Source organism: Varanus komodoensis, unplaced genomic scaffold, assembly GCF_004798865.1.
Source record: "Varanus komodoensis strain SLA01 unplaced genomic scaffold, ASM479886v1 scaffold72, whole genome shotgun sequence".
NCBI lineage: Eukaryota > Metazoa > Chordata > Lepidosauria > Squamata > Varanidae > Varanus > Varanus komodoensis.
The window spans coordinates 2,621,671-2,639,389 of NW_025336374.1; the positions used below are offsets into that span (position 1 = coordinate 2,621,671).

At 45.2% G+C, this 17,719-nt stretch overlaps 1 protein-coding gene across 1 annotated transcript in view; it reads right to left on the reverse strand.

The window, feature by feature from the left end:
- The window catches only part of GRIN3A (glutamate ionotropic receptor NMDA type subunit 3A), a 103,724-nt gene that overhangs the window by 23,860 nt on the left and 62,145 nt on the right, over positions 1-17,719 (reverse strand). Inside the window, exon 4 of the mRNA XM_044452460.1 lies at positions 125-270. Within this exon, the coding sequence (XP_044308395.1) occupies positions 125-270 (146 nt within the window). The remainder of the gene's footprint in view (positions 1-124; positions 271-17,719) is intronic.

Consider the following 17,719-nt stretch of genomic DNA (forward strand, 5'->3'; position numbering starts at 1 on the left):
TCAGTGGGCATGCATTGACTGTCCCCAGGGCTCTGGGACCCCTCACAGAATCCCACAAGTCCTTTTGTCCTGTGGTGCCTCGCTGCACATCGACTCATTCCATTACGACAGAATGTTCACTTACTTTAGGTATTCCACGCCATCGGGAGTTGCAGGCACATTGAACCTTTTCATGTATTCATGCATATCTGGGAAACTTTGCTTGAAATAATCTTCAGCGCTGCTTTCTCGCACTGTCCCGAAGCGGAACCCCTGTGATGGGTGGTGCAGCTGAGGAAACAAATGTGAACATTTTCACATAGGGGTTCTTGGGAATACATAGTGTTACATTCCCTGAGCACGTCCATTCTGTGTGTCCCCCCCCCCCCCGCCACCGCCGCCCAGTTATATATAAATCAGTCCGAATCACTACTTCTGTGCTTATTGGGTTACATGATCACAGCCTTTGGGTGGAGAATGCTGCCTAAGACCCAGGACAGGTTGCAGTGACAGTGGAACAGCCCCCTGGTCGAGACAATATGAGAAGGAGGTTCTAAAGTTGCCCCAGTGGCTCTGTGCTGCTAGGCCTTTGTCCCATTTTACAGGTTGCCCGTTAATTACATTAGATTAAATTGTATTTTTAGTTAAGAGAGAGTGTGTGTACATACACACATGTATATAGACATGCTCTATGGTTTTGATTTTATAACCAGTCCTGAGACTGTTTTTATCATTAATGGCAGCATAAACATTAAAATACTTAATTTAAGTTTCAATTATATTATAGATTCACAGAATGGTAGAGCTGGAAGGGGCCATTGGGTCGAACCCCCTGCTCCGTGCAGGGGTCCAAGTTAAAGCATCCAGGACTGATGTCTGTCCAGCTGCATCTTGAATGCCTCTAGTGTGGGAGAGCCCACAACCTCCCTGGGTTATTGGTTCCATTATTGTATGGCTTTAACAGTCGAGATGTTCTGTTTGGGTTAGGTTTGCAAGCATCTGGCTTCCTGTAACTTGAGCCCATCATTTTATGCCCTGCACTCCGGGATGACTGAGAAGAGATCCCAGTCCTCTTCTGTGTGACAACCATTCAAGTACTTGAAGAATGCTACCATATCTCCCCTCCATCTTCTCTTCTAATAGCTAAACATGCCCACTTCTTCCATACTCTCCTGACTGGGCTTAGTTTCCAGTTCCCTGATCAGCTTTGCTGCTCTACTCTGAACCTCTTCCTGTCTGCATCGTTTAAACTGTGGTGCCCAGAAATGGCCACAGTACTCAAGGTGAGGCCTAAGCAGTGTTGAGTAGAGCAGAACTAGCACTTCACTTGAGTTGGATGTGAAACTTCTTGTTGCCCCTGTTGCAGCCACATCACATCACATTCTGGACTCATAGTTCAGCATGTGATCTTCAGTTCCAAGATCTTTCTTGCTTGATGGGCCAAATATCCCCCATCTTATTAGTATGGTAATATAATCCCCTTGAAATTCTCTCTTCTAAATTTTTAATTTTAGATAGGCAGTCAGCCAGCCACAAACCTCAGTCAATACTCAATCAACATACTACTTACTATAAAAACAAAGAGATAAAACTTTAAAAAAGTAGCTAAGCACTGGCATTTTTACTCTGGAATAGATGCTGGGCTTCTAATTTATATTGGGACCCCAGTGTGCTGGACCCAGTGTGATCTGGATTGGGTCCCTCATGCCTGCAAGGAGGAGGTGGTAAGGGGCCTTGCAGTCTAACACATCTGGTTGGGGAAGGCTAGCAGCACAGATTAGTGATGGACCAGAGCAGGGCCAAGAACCTGCAGCTGAATCCTGGCTAAAAGAAAGTCCTGTGGCTGAGTGGTTCCCAAGTCTGCCTGGGAGGCTTATAGTCTGTTCTGGATGGGGCTGCACCCTCTATGAAAGTTCGGATGCAAAATCGGGGCGGGGGGGGGGTGCTCCTAGATCCATCACTGTTCCTGAAAGCACAAGTGACCACAGTGACTCAGACTACCCTTTTTCAACTTGAGTAGGTCCCGCAGCTGCAGCAATACACCCTCCGGTACGGATTACTGCAAATGCTCTGTGTGTGGGGCTGCCAGCAAGGCTGATCTGTCAGCTGGAGCACATGCAGAATGCAACAGCTTGGCTGTTCTTGGGAGTCACTCCATCTTGGCATGCAGCTTCTTTGCCAAGGGATCAGTACTGGCCACCTATTTACTTCTGGAACAGGTTTATGGTTCTAGTGCTAAGCTATCAAGTCCTGAACAACATGGGACCTAGATATCTGAAAGAATATCTTCTCCTTTCCCATTCTGCCTGGTCACCATGGGCATCAGAAGACTTTCTTCTGGTCATTCCACATGGCCCAATGGCCTGATTGGAGACTACCTGGAAAAGAGCCCAGGGCCCTCCCTGCCTCTGGAGGTCAGGCAGACTCTGACACCACATTGTTTTCAGCACCTGCTGAAGCCACCACTCTTTCAGAAAGCCTTCCTTGCTGACCAGCCATGGTTTTCCAGTTGTTTTGTTTTACCTGGTTATTGTTCAGCGCTCTGGAATTTGCCTAGATATGGAGCACTGTGCAAATGCTATAAATAAGTAAATATCTTATCGGTGACAGGAATCAGGCTCAGAGTAGATACACCTACCTCTGAGCCCAAGTTCTTTCTCTCCTGCCCTCTTTGAGACCCAAGTCTGAAGAGAAGCCATCAGTGGTGGACCCCATATTTCTCTTCAGGCCAATCCCAGATCTGGGCTGGCTAAGAGTGTTCTTCAGCATGCTGACCTCTCTGGTCAGGGCTCCACAGTAGCATAAGTGCAGGTCCCTGCCAGAATGTGTGCCTTAGGGGGAGAAGGGATGTCATGGCAATCATCCAAGAGTAGGAGGATCTTGGACAAAACTCTTTCCCCACCCCCAGCATGACCTCAGCACGTCTGCAGGCTCAGCACCCACTTTACTTATACAATAAATGTTGGGCATACCATTCAAGTACAGAACAGCACGATATGCAAGATCCCAATATAAGAAGTGTGTCTTATATATCGAGTGCCAACATAGGTATCTCCTTTGCACAAAAAAAACAAAAAAACAAAACAACAAAAAACAAGTCTCAGTTGGAGTAAGAGCGACAGGACCCTCCTTATTTGATATGATTCCAAACCTGCCAGTAGTGTAACCTGTGGCTATTTTTACAACAGTCCCATGGAGCCCTGGGAGAGTTATTTGCAAAGAGACCAAAAGGCTTGAAGAAATACGTCTGGCAGCAGGAGAATGTTTCACCAGTTCGTTTTAGACCGCTTGCAAGAAGCAAAGGTGACACGATCATTTGCAGGTATTCAGCGCTTGCAAACATTTTGCCATCACTTGCAAAACTGAACTGAATCTGAAATGTAAAACAGCATCGTGCAAATCTCAAACTGCACATCGACGTTCTACATCGGCGCACTTTGGCCAGTATCTCTTAACTGTTTTGATTTTGGCAGGCACCTGCTCTGGATCACAGCAGTTAAACATGGATCACGTTCTCCCAGATGACCGTCACTATTAGCCAACATGGCATTCTCAAAGAAAGTATGAGGAACTTGTGATGTGAATATTCACAGGGGACAGATTGGAGGGGAAGTTTTGTTTTTCAGCTTATTACGAGGACACTCTTCTGTGACAAAATGTCCCAGAGGAAAGATTTATTTATTTATTTCATTTTTATACAGCCTGATTACCAAGGTTCTGTGGGTTGTTAGCAAAAGTTGCAGTGAAACAAAAGTTAAGAAAGACGCACACCTGAAGGAAAAAATAAATAAATAACAAAACCGTAATAACAGTTGCAATTGAATCAGCACAAAAAACATAGCAGTGATGGAAAATAAAAATGCAATATAGAGAAGCAAAGTTAAAAAGTTAAATGGGTGACTTTCTGGGAAAACATAAAGGCCATACAATACAATACAATACAATACAATACAATACAATATCAATCTTGCTTATCGATCCTGAAGAGCAAGCAGATTGGACTACAGTGTGGCATGTCCAGGTGTCTACCATTGTTGCATTGCCCAATTCCAGTGTAAAGATTTAAGGCAGTATCCAGCAGGGATATTCCCTTTCTTTTGGTTCCATTGCACTCATGGGTGTGGTTGCGTGTGTGACTGGTTTTTGGGTGTTTCAAAGAATAACTCTGGAAATAAGGAGAAAGCTCTGGAAGAGTGTCAGGTCTGGGAGCTGTGCTGATCTCCTCCATTCTGGACATGAACAGTTCCACATGTTTTGAATTGTTGTTAGAAGCTCGAAGCCCTGTTGCATGAGGGACCATTGCATGAACACAGCTGGATAGCGCCCAAAGAGCCATTGCCCGTCAACATGCAGGCAACAGAATGAACGAGCAGGCACACAAATCATCTGGTCACAGTCTTCCACGTGTTAGTGAAATGTACTATATTCCTATTTCAACTATAATAATTACTTCTATATTTGCATATATATGCATACATTAGTTCTTGTAAGTGTTATGCGGATTACCATCTTTTGTCCTCTGTTTTGGTGATTCACCAGTGACCACCCTACCCTAATGGGCAGTCATGCTGGCCAATGCTTACGGAAGACCTACACCCTAGAGGGGAGCCTCCAATCGGAGACTTCTGGAGTTGATCCTTCTCACCATTGACAGCTCCTTATTCATGCATCTCTTTCTCTGGCCCAGACTATAGTGGTGGTGAGGAGGTAGAGAAGGTGAGGTCAAAGCCAACTTGCTGTTCACTGGCTCCTTGCTTGCCGAGCAAGCAAGAGCTGGCAACCATGAGGAAGAGGCAAGAGGCAGCTGGTGCCAATAATGAAGAGACAGTAGATTCTCTGAGGTAAGGAAGCTGGTGGAAGGCGACTTGCCCAAGGGCCCTCCAGAGGCCCTGACGCTAGCACAGTATCTGAGCCTTCCTTGAGGCCAAGGCCTAGGGAGTAGCTCTGCAGAAGAGAAATGCTGCTTCAGTTGATTGCTCCATACTGTTCCATGCCATTTATTCACTTTAGTGCCATTTGGAAAATGGAGCTGTGCCATGATCAGGCTGGTGATATGGCCCGACTTCATTGCTCATTATGGTTCCTGTCATTATTACTCCTTAATGGAGTGAGATAACCCTTGTGTTTCAGATAATTATCAAATCTTCGAAGGACACTTCAGAATACCCCAAATTACCATTTACTGCTCAATATAACTATCTTGAGAATAATAGTATTTGAGAACTGAAGATATATGTCATGACCCTGGCTAAGTTAATTTTCGGCTTTATCCATGTTCGGGTTTATCCAGCAAACCCAAAGAGGCTCAAGAACATTTCCACCACACAAGCATCACTCTTTCTCCTTTAACTTACGTTTGGGACCAGTCTAGCATTGCAAGGTAGGACTGACAGAAGAATGTCCAGCTGTACCATAAAGTCCAAAATTTTAAAAAATCTAAAACAATTATCCACTAAAATACAGCTACTAAAATATAAGTGAGAGCCATCAATAATAAAACAGATGCACCAAACAGGCCATTCTTTGCCATCAAATGCCTGGGAACAGAGGAAAGGCTTCATGTGGCGATGAAAAGATGACCATGCCATTGGCAGGTGGACTTCAGCTTAGTGTATGAGATACCAACAAGAGGCATTTCCAATCAGGGAACAGCCAGGCATTATCAAGAACTGCTCTACATCAAAGCTATGGAGTGCTCATGTATGCAGCTGGAGGGATCCATGCATCTGAACAGAATTATTTATACATGCAAATAGTTCCTTCATCTTTCATAGCTTGGTTGCTTGATACCATAACGCTCACTAAATGTATGCCTGTGGCAAATGAAAAAAAGAAGGATTGTGTTTGAGGTACAGTTGAGCTTCAAGTCCTCAACTGAGGATATATCACAGAATATTTGGCTTGAATTTGGACAGGCTCAGGAGTGGGAGACAAAAGGCGGTCTGAGGGCACCACCCGTGTTTGAGGTAGTCCGAAAACCAGGATGGACTTCAGTTAGTCCTGCTAACCCCTGGTTGCCATTTCCTTCCCACAAGGTCCCCAGAATGAAAAGGTGTAATGACACTGAGTTGCTTCTTCAGGTGTAAGAGAAATCTTTGTGTTTAGCTTTGGCAGAGTTGGGTAAACTTGATGTAATTCAGTGAATTCCTTCATTGCAAATAATCACAGTAAATTATGCACGATAAAAAAAATCTGGAGAGTGGACAGTGTACAGTGGACACTAACCTGGATGACTTTAAAAGGGAATTAGTTGAATTGAATTGGAGAAGGGCTAACATTGTCCACATCTTCAAAAACGAGGGAAAAAATGAACCTTGGAAGTACAGACCAGTCAGTCTGACATCCATCCCTGGAATAGTTCTGGAGACACTTATTTAAAAATCAGTTCTGTAAGCACCTCGAAGAAAATGCAGTGATTAATAAAAGCCAACATGGATTTATTAGAAATAAATCCTGTCAGACTAATTTGATCTCATTTTTGACTGATTTAGCTCCCAAACAGACAGAGTGGAACACTGTGGACATAATCTACCTAGTCTTTAGAAAAGCTTTCGACATAGTCCCCCATTACGTTCTGATAAGCGAATTAGCAAAAAGTGTACTAGAGTAAAAAAAAACCCTATTAGGTGGATCCAAAATTGGCTGATAAATCTGACACAAATGGCATCTTCTCAAACTGGAGGGAAGTAACTAGCGGGGTGCCACAGGGTTCATTTCTGGGCCCAGTGCACTTCAACATCTTTAATGACTTAGATGAGGAAGTACAATGAAAGATAATCAAATTTGCAGATGATACAAAACTGGGTGGAATAGCAAACTCCCTCGAAGACAGAAAGAAGATCTAGGGTGATCCTGATAAACTTGAATGCTGGGCTGAACAAGGAACATGTGCCAAGTGCTCCATCTAGGAAAAAGAAACCAGATGCATTGATACAAGATGGGGAATAAGTGGCCCAACAGAACTGAAAAAGAAAAAGACCTTGGACTATTTGTAGACAACAGGCTGAATGTGAGCCAAGAATGCGATGCAGCTGCAAAAAAGGGCAAATGCTATTTTGGGATGCATTAATAGAAGTATTACTTTCAAATCATGAGAAATAGCAGTTCCCCTATACTCCTAACTAGTCAGACCTCACCTGGAGTGCTGTCTTCAGTTCTGGGCACTGAGACTTCAGAAAGATGCAGAAAAAATTAGAAAGGGTCCAGAGGAGGAAACAAAAATGATCCAAGGTTTGGAAACACTGCCCTATGAGGAGAGACTGAGAGAACTGGGCATATTCAGCCTTGAGAAGAGAAGACTGAGGGGGTCATGGTATCCTTCTATAAGTACCTCAAAGGGTGTCACAAAGAGGAAGGTCAAGATCTCTTCTTGCTGATGCCAGAGTGTAGGACACGGAATAATTCAGGTTGCGACAACCCAGATTCAGGCTGGTCATCAGGAAACGCTTCCTCACTGTCAGAGCAATACGGCAGTGGAACCAGCTGCCTAGAGAGGTCGTGGGCTCTCCCACACTAGAGACATTAAAAAAGAAGCTGGACAGCCATCTGAGTGGGATGGTGTAAGATGGTGTCCTGCAACAGCAGGGGGTTAGACCTGATGGCCTTCTTAGTCCCTTCCAACTTTACTATTCTACAATTCTATGAATTCACAAGGAATAAGGCAATCAATGGCTATAAATTACATATTGTATCAGAGCAATATGCCGCTAAACCAGTTGCTGGGGAGCACAAGCAGATGCGCGTCCTTCCCATGGGCTTCCTGTCCTTTGGCCACCAGGTGAACAAGATGCTGAACTGTACAGGGCTTTGTTTCCATTCTTCTTCCGTTCTTCCATTCTAATTCACTGCAGTGGATTCATGTCAAGGCATCTTTGCAGCTCTGTGTAACTAAAATGCATCCTTGGAATTAGCTATTTCCCATTTAATTTGAAGCTGAGCCAAACAGATAAATGAGTAATTGCCTCATAACACAGTAAGGGCACTGGCGGCTATGGATGTTTTATTAGAGATGTATAGCACGCTATCTCAGAAGCTTGGCAAGGGATGTTTTCACTGGAGTCACACATTCCCTGATTCACTGTGATTAAATCTAAATGAAGTAAAGTGCTGTGGATTCATCTCCAGCTCTTTGACACAGGCAGCCTTGCAAAAATGTAGATAGGATACGCAAGGCTCCTGTACAAATAAGAGACGTCAGTGCAAGCTGCTGTAAGAAATCAGATGGGGACAAAGGTTTCCACTATTCTAAAGATCACTTCTCACAGCATCTCTCGCAGATAATGCCTACCTCCTTCCAGGCAATAATCCAAGCACTGCTTAATTCAGAAGTTGGATCTCATTTTGCCCTGGGGGCGTCTGAGGTCCAGTCCTTACAGCAGTGAATTCAGCAGCTACCCGAAATTAACTCCCTGGTGGAGACCAAGGTGGTAGTTTAAACACGCCCTTGCACCCGGAGCAGTAAGAGTCTTACCATGGCTTTGCAGCACGATGATGCAGAACCTTGGAAGCCCCATGTAGCAAGAGAGTCACGTGAAACTGCTGCTTATGCAGATGTGATGGTTACCATCATTCCCATGCAAAGGCACAATCTGCTGCTAAATGTTAAAAATGCAGTTCATGCTGGCATGTTGAAAATTGCATCAGCCACCCAGGCAGGGAGCAGCCTCACAGGCGTATGAGGCCCCACACAGATGTATTTCTGGAAAGAGGCTCTTTGCCAGTGAGTCCACTCAGGTGGCCAAGTGTTGTCTTTTACAGGAAACAGCCCTTGGTTTGAGGTGCGGTGGAGGACAGTCCTCCATTTTGAAGATGCACTTTATTTAGAAGGGCACCTTGTTCAACCCAAGTCCACTATAACGATAAAGAACTCCAAGGAGGAGGGCCAGTGAGGCTTGGAAGTTCTTTATCAGGCAGCAAGATCACCTGGTCACTCTTCCGCTTCATTCATTACGTTTCTGCATGGCCCAGTAGACATCGTTTTCTGGGAGGTATACAGAGATTAAAAACCTGATCTATTCACATCTGACTTCCCTGTGAAGTTTGACCTTCACTAAAAAGCTGACCCCTAGCAGAACCCTACAACTAAAGCTACAGCAATGCCCACTGATGCAAAGTTCTCCCCACAGCTGGGGCAGTGCCGGTCATCAACCAGACCCACAGCCTGAACCGGTGGGTGGGCTTCCCGGAAAGAAAGCTTACCAAAGGAAGCACCGGACTGCCTTTAAGAGCATTCTTATTGCAGCAGTTCCAGGTCTGTGCCATGGAAAACTCCACCAGCTGATTTCTTCTCTGTTTTGAATGGTGTTTCACATGTCCCATAAGCAAGAGGTCCTGAACGATGAGCACAATGGCTTCAAAATGCATTTACCAAAAGCACTTCTAGACCCACCCACCCACTAATTCTTCTTGACACTGTCCAAAAATATATCATCAGCAGCTGTCAAATCGTACTTTTAAATAAAGAGTGACAGAAGATGGCAGAAGAGCCTGAGAAGAACCACGTTGATTTTGGCCAAAGGCCTATCTAGACCAGAGTTCCGGCTTGTCCAGTCCAATGACCAGTGAGCTGCTGTATGAAGGAGGTGAAGACCGTTTTTCACTGCTGATATTTAGGGACACATTTAAAGTGATGGTAAATACATCTTTGCCTGTCATGTGACTTTTAAAAAATGTAGATCGCACCACCAGCTTGCAGTTTGTGCGATCAGTATTAGGATCATGGCAGTCAGGACGTTGCTTTGCAATCAAATCTGCAACTGCTGCTGGAAAGAGGGCTGCCCGTACCCCAACACGTACTGGCTTGATTAAGGACCATTTTTTTAAAGCAGCAGGGGAGGAAAAGGTTAGATTCCCCCTCCACATTCCTGGGGCTATGATTGCATGGACTGAGTCTTCAGGGAATGCGGAAACAGATGCTGACTCAGATGACATCTGCAGCCGAGATGTCAAAGCCAGTGTACCCAGAGATACGCCAGGCAGTCGCTGAGAATCAGACAGTTTCGGATACCGTGAGAAAATGTAGTGAGCATGCTAATGAGGAAGAGGCTGGATGAAGCATTATTAATCGCATGGGGCTGCCTCAAGCAAAGAGGGCAAACCAGCTGAGCAGCTCCCTTCTTCCAAGATTCGCCCTTATGCAGGAAGATCTACCCCGATGGTGGATTTGGTTATTTCAGTTCAGAAGGAAGGGCACGCATTCAGTTTGGAATCATTCTAAAGTTGCTTTTCTTTAATAGGGAATATTCTAACATGGCCTTGTTTGTTTGCTTGCTTCTGACTTTGGCAAAACTTTTATTTGCCCTTTGAAGCCAACCTGGCTGCTCAGCATGAATACAATAAAACCTTTCGTTAGAAAGCCATTGCCCTGGTCTGCTTGGAAGGCCAGGGAGAAGAGGGACCACAACAGTGCTAACAGTCAATCCACCCAGCTAATGCTATTTGCACTTTTAAACCCTCCATTTAACAACAGTAAATAAGCTGATGCCGGATCACTGTCTTTTTGTATGCACAACAAGGATACACAGTATTTCACAGGGGTAACAGACCAGTGATTTCTTTGACTGAAATCTGCCTGTAGCTGTCAGTGACCTTAGACTGCACCACCACAAATAGTGGGAGTTGGTATGCTTGACTTACTGGTGTCACAACTGTGGAATTTGCAACTAGCTCTGCTGATGCAAATGATTTAACCTAATTAAAGTTAGACTCTGTCACTGCAGTTTCACAATGCTGAAGATTTGTTGTGAATGTAATGAGATTTTTTTAAATATGGAAACTGAACTACCTATCTTTTAAAAAATCTGACTTTCAAAAGAACAGGAGTGGGTCTTATTTGGTGTTCCCTTCCATTAATTTTCCAAAAGGCTAATGTTTAGCTCATTTGCCTTGCTTCAGTGCATTAGATCTTTATCTGAATTTAGATTGCTTTTTGCTGCTGTTGTTGTTTGAGTTCACTTACAGTTTAATTAGCCAGAGGTTCTATTTTTAGAAGACCATTGGAGACTGGTGGGGGGGGGTGGGCACGATTTTAAGGGGCAGGCAGATGACAGTCCTAACTCAGTACATCCGAAGGGTCACCAGCTCAGGATTCCCGTGGCTAATGCTGAAAGTTCAGTGAGAAGAAACTTCTACTCTGTTGAGCACGCAAGGACTGAAGGCCTGGCCACTAATTTTGAAACTGACCCAGCCAATTCATGGGCTCCAGCAACCACTTAAGCATCACCAAGAAAGAGGAAATGAATCACCAATACAAAGAAAAAGAGGGCAAAAGTGATCCCAACTTGCCTAACATTTGCATATTTAAATATCTATGTATACGTGGAAATGTAGTAAAAATAACTGTAATCTAAATAGGAAAGCAATACACATACACGGGTGACTTAAAGGCCCCTGTTCTTCCTTCTTGGGCTCCTTGACTTTAATCTACATTTGGACAGGACACCGCTTCATATATAGATGAGCATCATATGGGGGACACCTTCATTTAGAGGACTATCCTCTGCCAGTCCTCCAAAACAGAGGACTGTCCTTCACAATGTAGGGCAATTGGATACCCTACTACAGACTTCATATACCTGTCAATTGGAGGAGCTGATGTTGTTTATGCCATGCCCCTTCTGTACTCGGAGTGGGGCCAAAGGCTTAATCTCACACCAACCTTGGCAGTTGGTAGGCAGCCAAATTTGGGCTGGCTCAGAAATTCCAAGTTTCCGAGCCAGTCCCTTGTGGACCAGGTGGGAATGCCTTCACTAAGTACCTCCAACAAATAGCCTGGCCCAATGTATCTGCAAGAGCCTCTCCTTCCATTATCTCATTCTTGAGTGTTGACTCAGTTGAGCACAAGCCTGGGAAACAGAAGGTGGCTGGGCCCTCTCTCATTTTTGGGGTTCTAGGGAAAGTTCTTAAGAGTCCCACCAACTGGCAGGGCCAGGAGTGGCTGCCAGTCAGATCAGGCAGTGCTGAGCTAGATGGACCAAGAATCAGATTCCATATAAAGCCGTTCTATACACAAGTACAATCTAATGGCACCAATGCAAGGCTTTTTCTGAACTGGCTGCCTTAAGAAGATTCACCTCCATGGTTATTTTTACATATGCCATTTTTAAAACAATTTACCCGGGCACTTTAATTTTGATGGGTCCTCCTACCCCAAGCTGGGTTTTACAGCTGTTTTATTTTCTCCATCATGATTGCATTTGTTCTGTTTAGATTTATATTTATACTGTGATCTGCTGGCTGACGTTGTGTGTACGGGTAAGGAACTCTCTACACCCAGAGGAGCCCTCTTGCCTTGTTTCTGCATACATTACTGTCCTGGGGATGTTTCCTGATGGTATGGGGCAGCCACGCAATGAGGTGGGGAGACTCAGTTACTTTGGGTGCAGATGCTGGGAGCAGTGCAGGGCCTGCAGTGCAATTTTTGGAGAACAGAGCTGCCCTGAGGGTCCTATACTGCTGCTGAAATAAGATCTGTTTCTGCATGTGGAACGGAGGGGGTGCCGAGTTGGTTATTGCCCAGTGGATTGGAGGGAAGCAAACCCAGAAGGGTGACTCATGCAGTCCACTGTTCTATTATATCTCTGAATCCTATTATGTCTCTGAATTGGGATGTGATTGAACAATCAGTTACATCCAATGCATCACTGCAGCAGTACGAGCCGCTGTAGAGGCTGCTGGAAAGAACATGAGTTACAATAGATCGAGCCGGGCAGCACTGGGCGGCCTCTGCCCTGCTCGGTCCTTTGGGCTTACAGCAGCCTCCCCGGATTATGTGCTTGCCCCTCCACATGAGCAACTGTCTCATGCACAGGAGGCTTTGGAGGATTACTGGATCCTGCTCCTTTGGAGGAAAATGGAGAATTACAAACTGTGAAGGGTTAAGGCCCATGAAACAAGCTCATCTGACCTTCTCCAGCAGCTCGCTTCAAATCAGAAATTAAAGCACTTAAAAAAAATGGTCCACAATTTCACCCATAAGAAAAAGAAGATTATTTTCAAAAGCTGTGAATGAGAGAGGGGTTTTGAGGCACAGTGTATAGGTTATGCATCTCTTTAGCTTTTGCATATTGGTTTTCTGCCATGCCAAAGCACATATGGTTCCTCATGAATTCTGTTCACTATTTATCGGGTGCTTTATGAGTACAAGAATGGATGTACCTAAACAAAATGGAAGTACTGGGTTATCTGAACATTTACTGGGAGTTTTTGACCCCCCCCCCCCGAGGGAACCACTCACTGTAGAGTGGTTGGTATTTTCTCTCTACTGCATTTGAGCAGGGCTGAAGCCACGAGAAAATGCTTTACTGGAGGCCACCTAGTGAGTCTTTGGCAGTGGCGAAATTTGAACTGGGGACTGGGCAGAGCCTCTTTGGTTACTGTCCTCATATGCCTCTCACTTTGGGGGGTCAGAATTTTTTATAGATCAGACATGAATATTTAGTTCCCAGTTACATGTGACCCTGAGTAAATACAATAAAGACATTCCTGTGGGATTACATTTATGTCTTCTAGACATGTTTCTGGTTAATTTGGATTCAAATCCCCATTTTTGATGGAATGCCTTCAGCCATGAATCTCCACATGGATGATCTTGGCCCAGCATTCTCTCTTGACTGAACCTACCTCACAGGTTTATGGCAAGGCCAATATGGGGAGAAGAGAACACCGTGTGCCACTTATTTCCTTCCTTCTCACATTGATGCCCTGCCTTGTCCAAGGAGCCCAAAGCAGAGCACGGGGTTCTCCTCCTCTCCATCTCATCCTTACGACAACCCATCTGGGAGGTTAAGTTGAGAGCCAGGGATTAGCCCAAAGTCACTCCCTGAACCTCTTGGCTGAGTGGGGACAGGAACACAAGTCTTCCTGGCTCTAACCCATACACCACTCTGCTCTGAGTTCCATGGAAACGAATTGGTGTAAAAATGAATTGCAAATGCATGTTAGGCAGACATCAACAGCTGAAGCACAGAGAAGCAAATGGTGGGGAATCTCACCTGTTGCTATTTGCCTGTTTGGTAGCTATTCATATTCTCATTGAGGGGTGAGGAACATCTGTCCTCCAGTTGTGCTTGGCTGCCTTGAGCCCAAGGCAGCATATCCAAAGGGAAAGGATGATGGGAGTTGTAGCATGGTGGCAACTGGAGGGCAACAGCTTTCTTACCCCATGTTGAAAGGGTATTTAGCTATATATATATAATTATTGCCCTTTAGCACTCAAAAGCTAAAGCTGTCTGGCTAACTGTGCCAGAGCCATTGCCCTTATAAAAGAAAGCTTCTGTCAGTACCCCAGGGATGGGCAGAGGATTTTGGGCTTCATTTCCCAGAAGAGCCTGCCAGCATGGCCAATCATCAGGAATGCTGGGAGTTGGAGTCCCATGTTGAGAGCTGAGGTAGATCCGGAAAGCTACTTTCCGCCCAGCCCTGCTCTATATGGCCATATTTGTTAGCTACGCTCATTTCCTGCCTTTCCTGCCAGGAGCCCAGCATCTGCCCCCGAAAGGGTGGCAACCCCACAGGTGGTGTATTTCCAGCATCGCTGGACACTCTCAACCCCTCTGGTGCCTGGCTTCAGCTGACGCAGCATGACTGCTTCCTGTGCGTTTTGGGAGGGATGTGGGCATTTATGCAGGCGTCTATTTCTCGGAGGCACCAGTGTACTCTGGCAACAGTGACTTTGGATGATGAGGTTCTTAATCGCCTTTTCAGGGCAGAAAGTCTGTTTCATATTTCAGCACAGGCTGCTCACTTGCTTGAGAGCTCATGGGGGATTTCAGTTCTGTGTCAGGCCTGCCATCTGCCAGTCCCAAATTGCACTCATCTTCCAGCACCTTGAAAAGGTTAGAATCCTTTCAGAAGGTTGGGAGGGGGAAGCTTAAAACTGAAAAGAAAGTATTCAAAATGGGCTTCATCTCAGAGAAGATGATGAAGGATCAAGTGCAGATGATCACTTGCCTGTTTTAAACTGGGTTCTTTTTTTCAGAAACATATCCTACTATTTTTTAGGATTCCAATTTAAAAAGGTAACTTTATGGGACAAATGAAGGGCAAGTCAGACGTGCTGCTTACAGGCAACATGCAACTGCTGAGTAGGGTCATCTGGAGTTTTGGATTGTGTTGCCACCAATATGCTGATGACACAACAGCTCTGTTTCTCCTTTTCATCATCAGCAGATGAGGTGGTAGATGTGTGAAACTGGAACCTGGTTATGACAACAGACTGGATGAGGGCAAACAAACTCAAACTCAGTCCAGACAAGACTGAAATGCTGTTCATGGGTGGTTCCTTTGACCAGATGGGGTGTTCAACCTGTTCTAGCTGGGATTGCACACCCCCTGGAGGAACAGGTTTGTACCTTGGGGGTGTCTCTTGATCCATCTTTGTCACCTGAGGCTCAGGTTGCCTCTGTGGCTCAGAATGCCTTCTACCAGCTTTGGCTGATGGCCCAGCTATGTCCCCATCTGGACAGAGATAGCCTGGCTTCAACAATCTATGCTCTGTTAATGTCCAAGTTAGATGACTGCAATGCACTGTACATAGGGCTGCCCTTGAAGATGGTTCAGAAGCTGCAGCTGGTGCAGAATGTGGTGGCCAGATTAAGAACTGGGACCCAGAGGTCCAAACATGTAAGACCAGTTCTGACCCACTTGCATTGGCTGCCTGTAAGCTTCTGCTCCCAACACAAGGTGCTGGTTTTAGGCTATAAAGCCTTACATGGTTTAAGACCACAATACAGGTTGGCGCACCTCTCCCAAATGTGATCTACTCAGACACTATGTTCAGCTTCTGGGGCCTTCTTCTGAATGTCAACTCTGAGGGAAGTGTGGAAGGTGGAAACAAGGAGCGCTTTCTTGGTGGTGGCCCTCATTTGTGGAATAACCTCCTCATTGTGACCTGGCTGGTGCCAAAACTGTCATTGTTTTAGTGGCAGGTTAAGATGGCCTTCTTCTCTGAGGCATCTACAGGTGTCTTGGGGTGGTTTTAAAGCCTTACTTGGTCACCCAGGGACTTGAAGTGGATCACCAGGTGTTTCACAGAGTCACACTTTTGTTGTTAGTCACGAAGTTGTGTCTGACCCATTGCAACCCCATGGACGACATTCCTCCAGGCTTTCCTGTCCTCCACCATCCCCCGGAGTCCACTTAAGCTCACACCAACTGCTTCAGTGACTCCATCCAGCCACCTCATCCTCTGCCGTCCCCTTCGTCTTTTGCCGTCTATTGTTCCCAGCATTAGGCTCTTCTCCAGGGAGTCCTTCCTTCTCATTAGGTGGCCAAAGTATTTGAATTTCATCTTCAGTTGTTACTCCTTGTTATTGTCTGTTTTTAGCTGTTTTCAATGTTTTTATTTTCCCCCAGAATTTATGATTTTTTTTGTATTTTTATCATCTGTTTTTATGGACTGTGTAAATTACCCAGAGAGCTTTGGCTGTGGGGTAATGAAATAAATAACAACAATAACAAGAACAACAACCTTGTCTGATTTATCAATGTGTCTGCTTCATTGTGTGCCTGCTCCATTCATGTATAAGCCCCACACATGATGTGGGCTTTCCCATGCCCCTGAAAGTCCTACCTTGCAAAAGGTCTTCTAATGCTTGCATTAACAGAGGAGGAATTCTGGGAAATAAAAATGAGAACCACCAAGAGAAGGGCCACTGATGCCAACGCTGCAGTGAGTTTGTCCCCCACCCCTGAAGGTTACCCCACCTAAAAATGGCTAATACATCTACCATTTCACCAGTACTAAACAGGCTGATCAAATGTTGGGGCAATTCTTAGCCTAGGATGACCACTTAAGCATTGCCAAAAAAAAGAGGCTGAGCAAGGGTGGCTAGCTGTCCTCCTGTATAGAGGGCAGTCCTTGATTTTGCAGGGCTGCAGAGGTTTTGGCCTCAGCACGCATGAAACCGTGTGGATATCCAGGCAGTTAAACTCACATCCGATCCCCTTTTGCATAATTCAGATCTTCATCTTTACTTAATGCAACTTAAATAATAAGCAGAAAGCAATACAGGATCAATATTTCATAGCAAAGGGCTGAGATGGATGGCTGAGATGAGACTGACAGGTGAGACACGTGAGCTGGAATGGGTGGAGAGAGGAAGTGTCAAAACCCCACACGAGGCCAGGCCTTCCGGCTGCAATCCACAGCAAAGAACCAGACCTGAAGGCAGTTTCTTGACAGCAGAGGAAGCGCTGGTGCAAAATGGATAGAAATTCTTCCTAGGGACAACTAAACAATGCATGAGATCATCACCCAAACCTGCTAACAGATCTGAAGAGGGAAAACTAAGGTAGAGCCTAGGGGGGGTGACAAAACAAACGGCAAAATGCCAAACTGCCTGTCCCAGCCTTGTTGTCTTTTCTCTCTGCTCTAGGTAGAGTTGCAAGAACGCCTCCGTTCTTTCAAGAGGTTGCTGTACTTAATTATTTAACCATATTGCTGTAGAAGTCTTTACCCATTGATGGAATTCTTTATCAGGCTCACAATGAAACGGTTCCCTCGCCTTCTCTTCTTCGCTCTGATTGTCTAAAACAAACATCTGAGACCTTAGGGAGGAAAAAGCCACCTGAGAAATTGGGGTGTGGAAAAATGGGCAGAAAAAGCTTACAGATCCCTTTTCTCTGATCTCAGTCATCCTCTCCCAAAGCAGTTGCCACATAATAAGGGCTGAGCTATCAGTACTAATGTTTGCACTTTGTCCCTCCAGCAGAGAGTTGCTGTAGAACAGGTAGGAGCTTT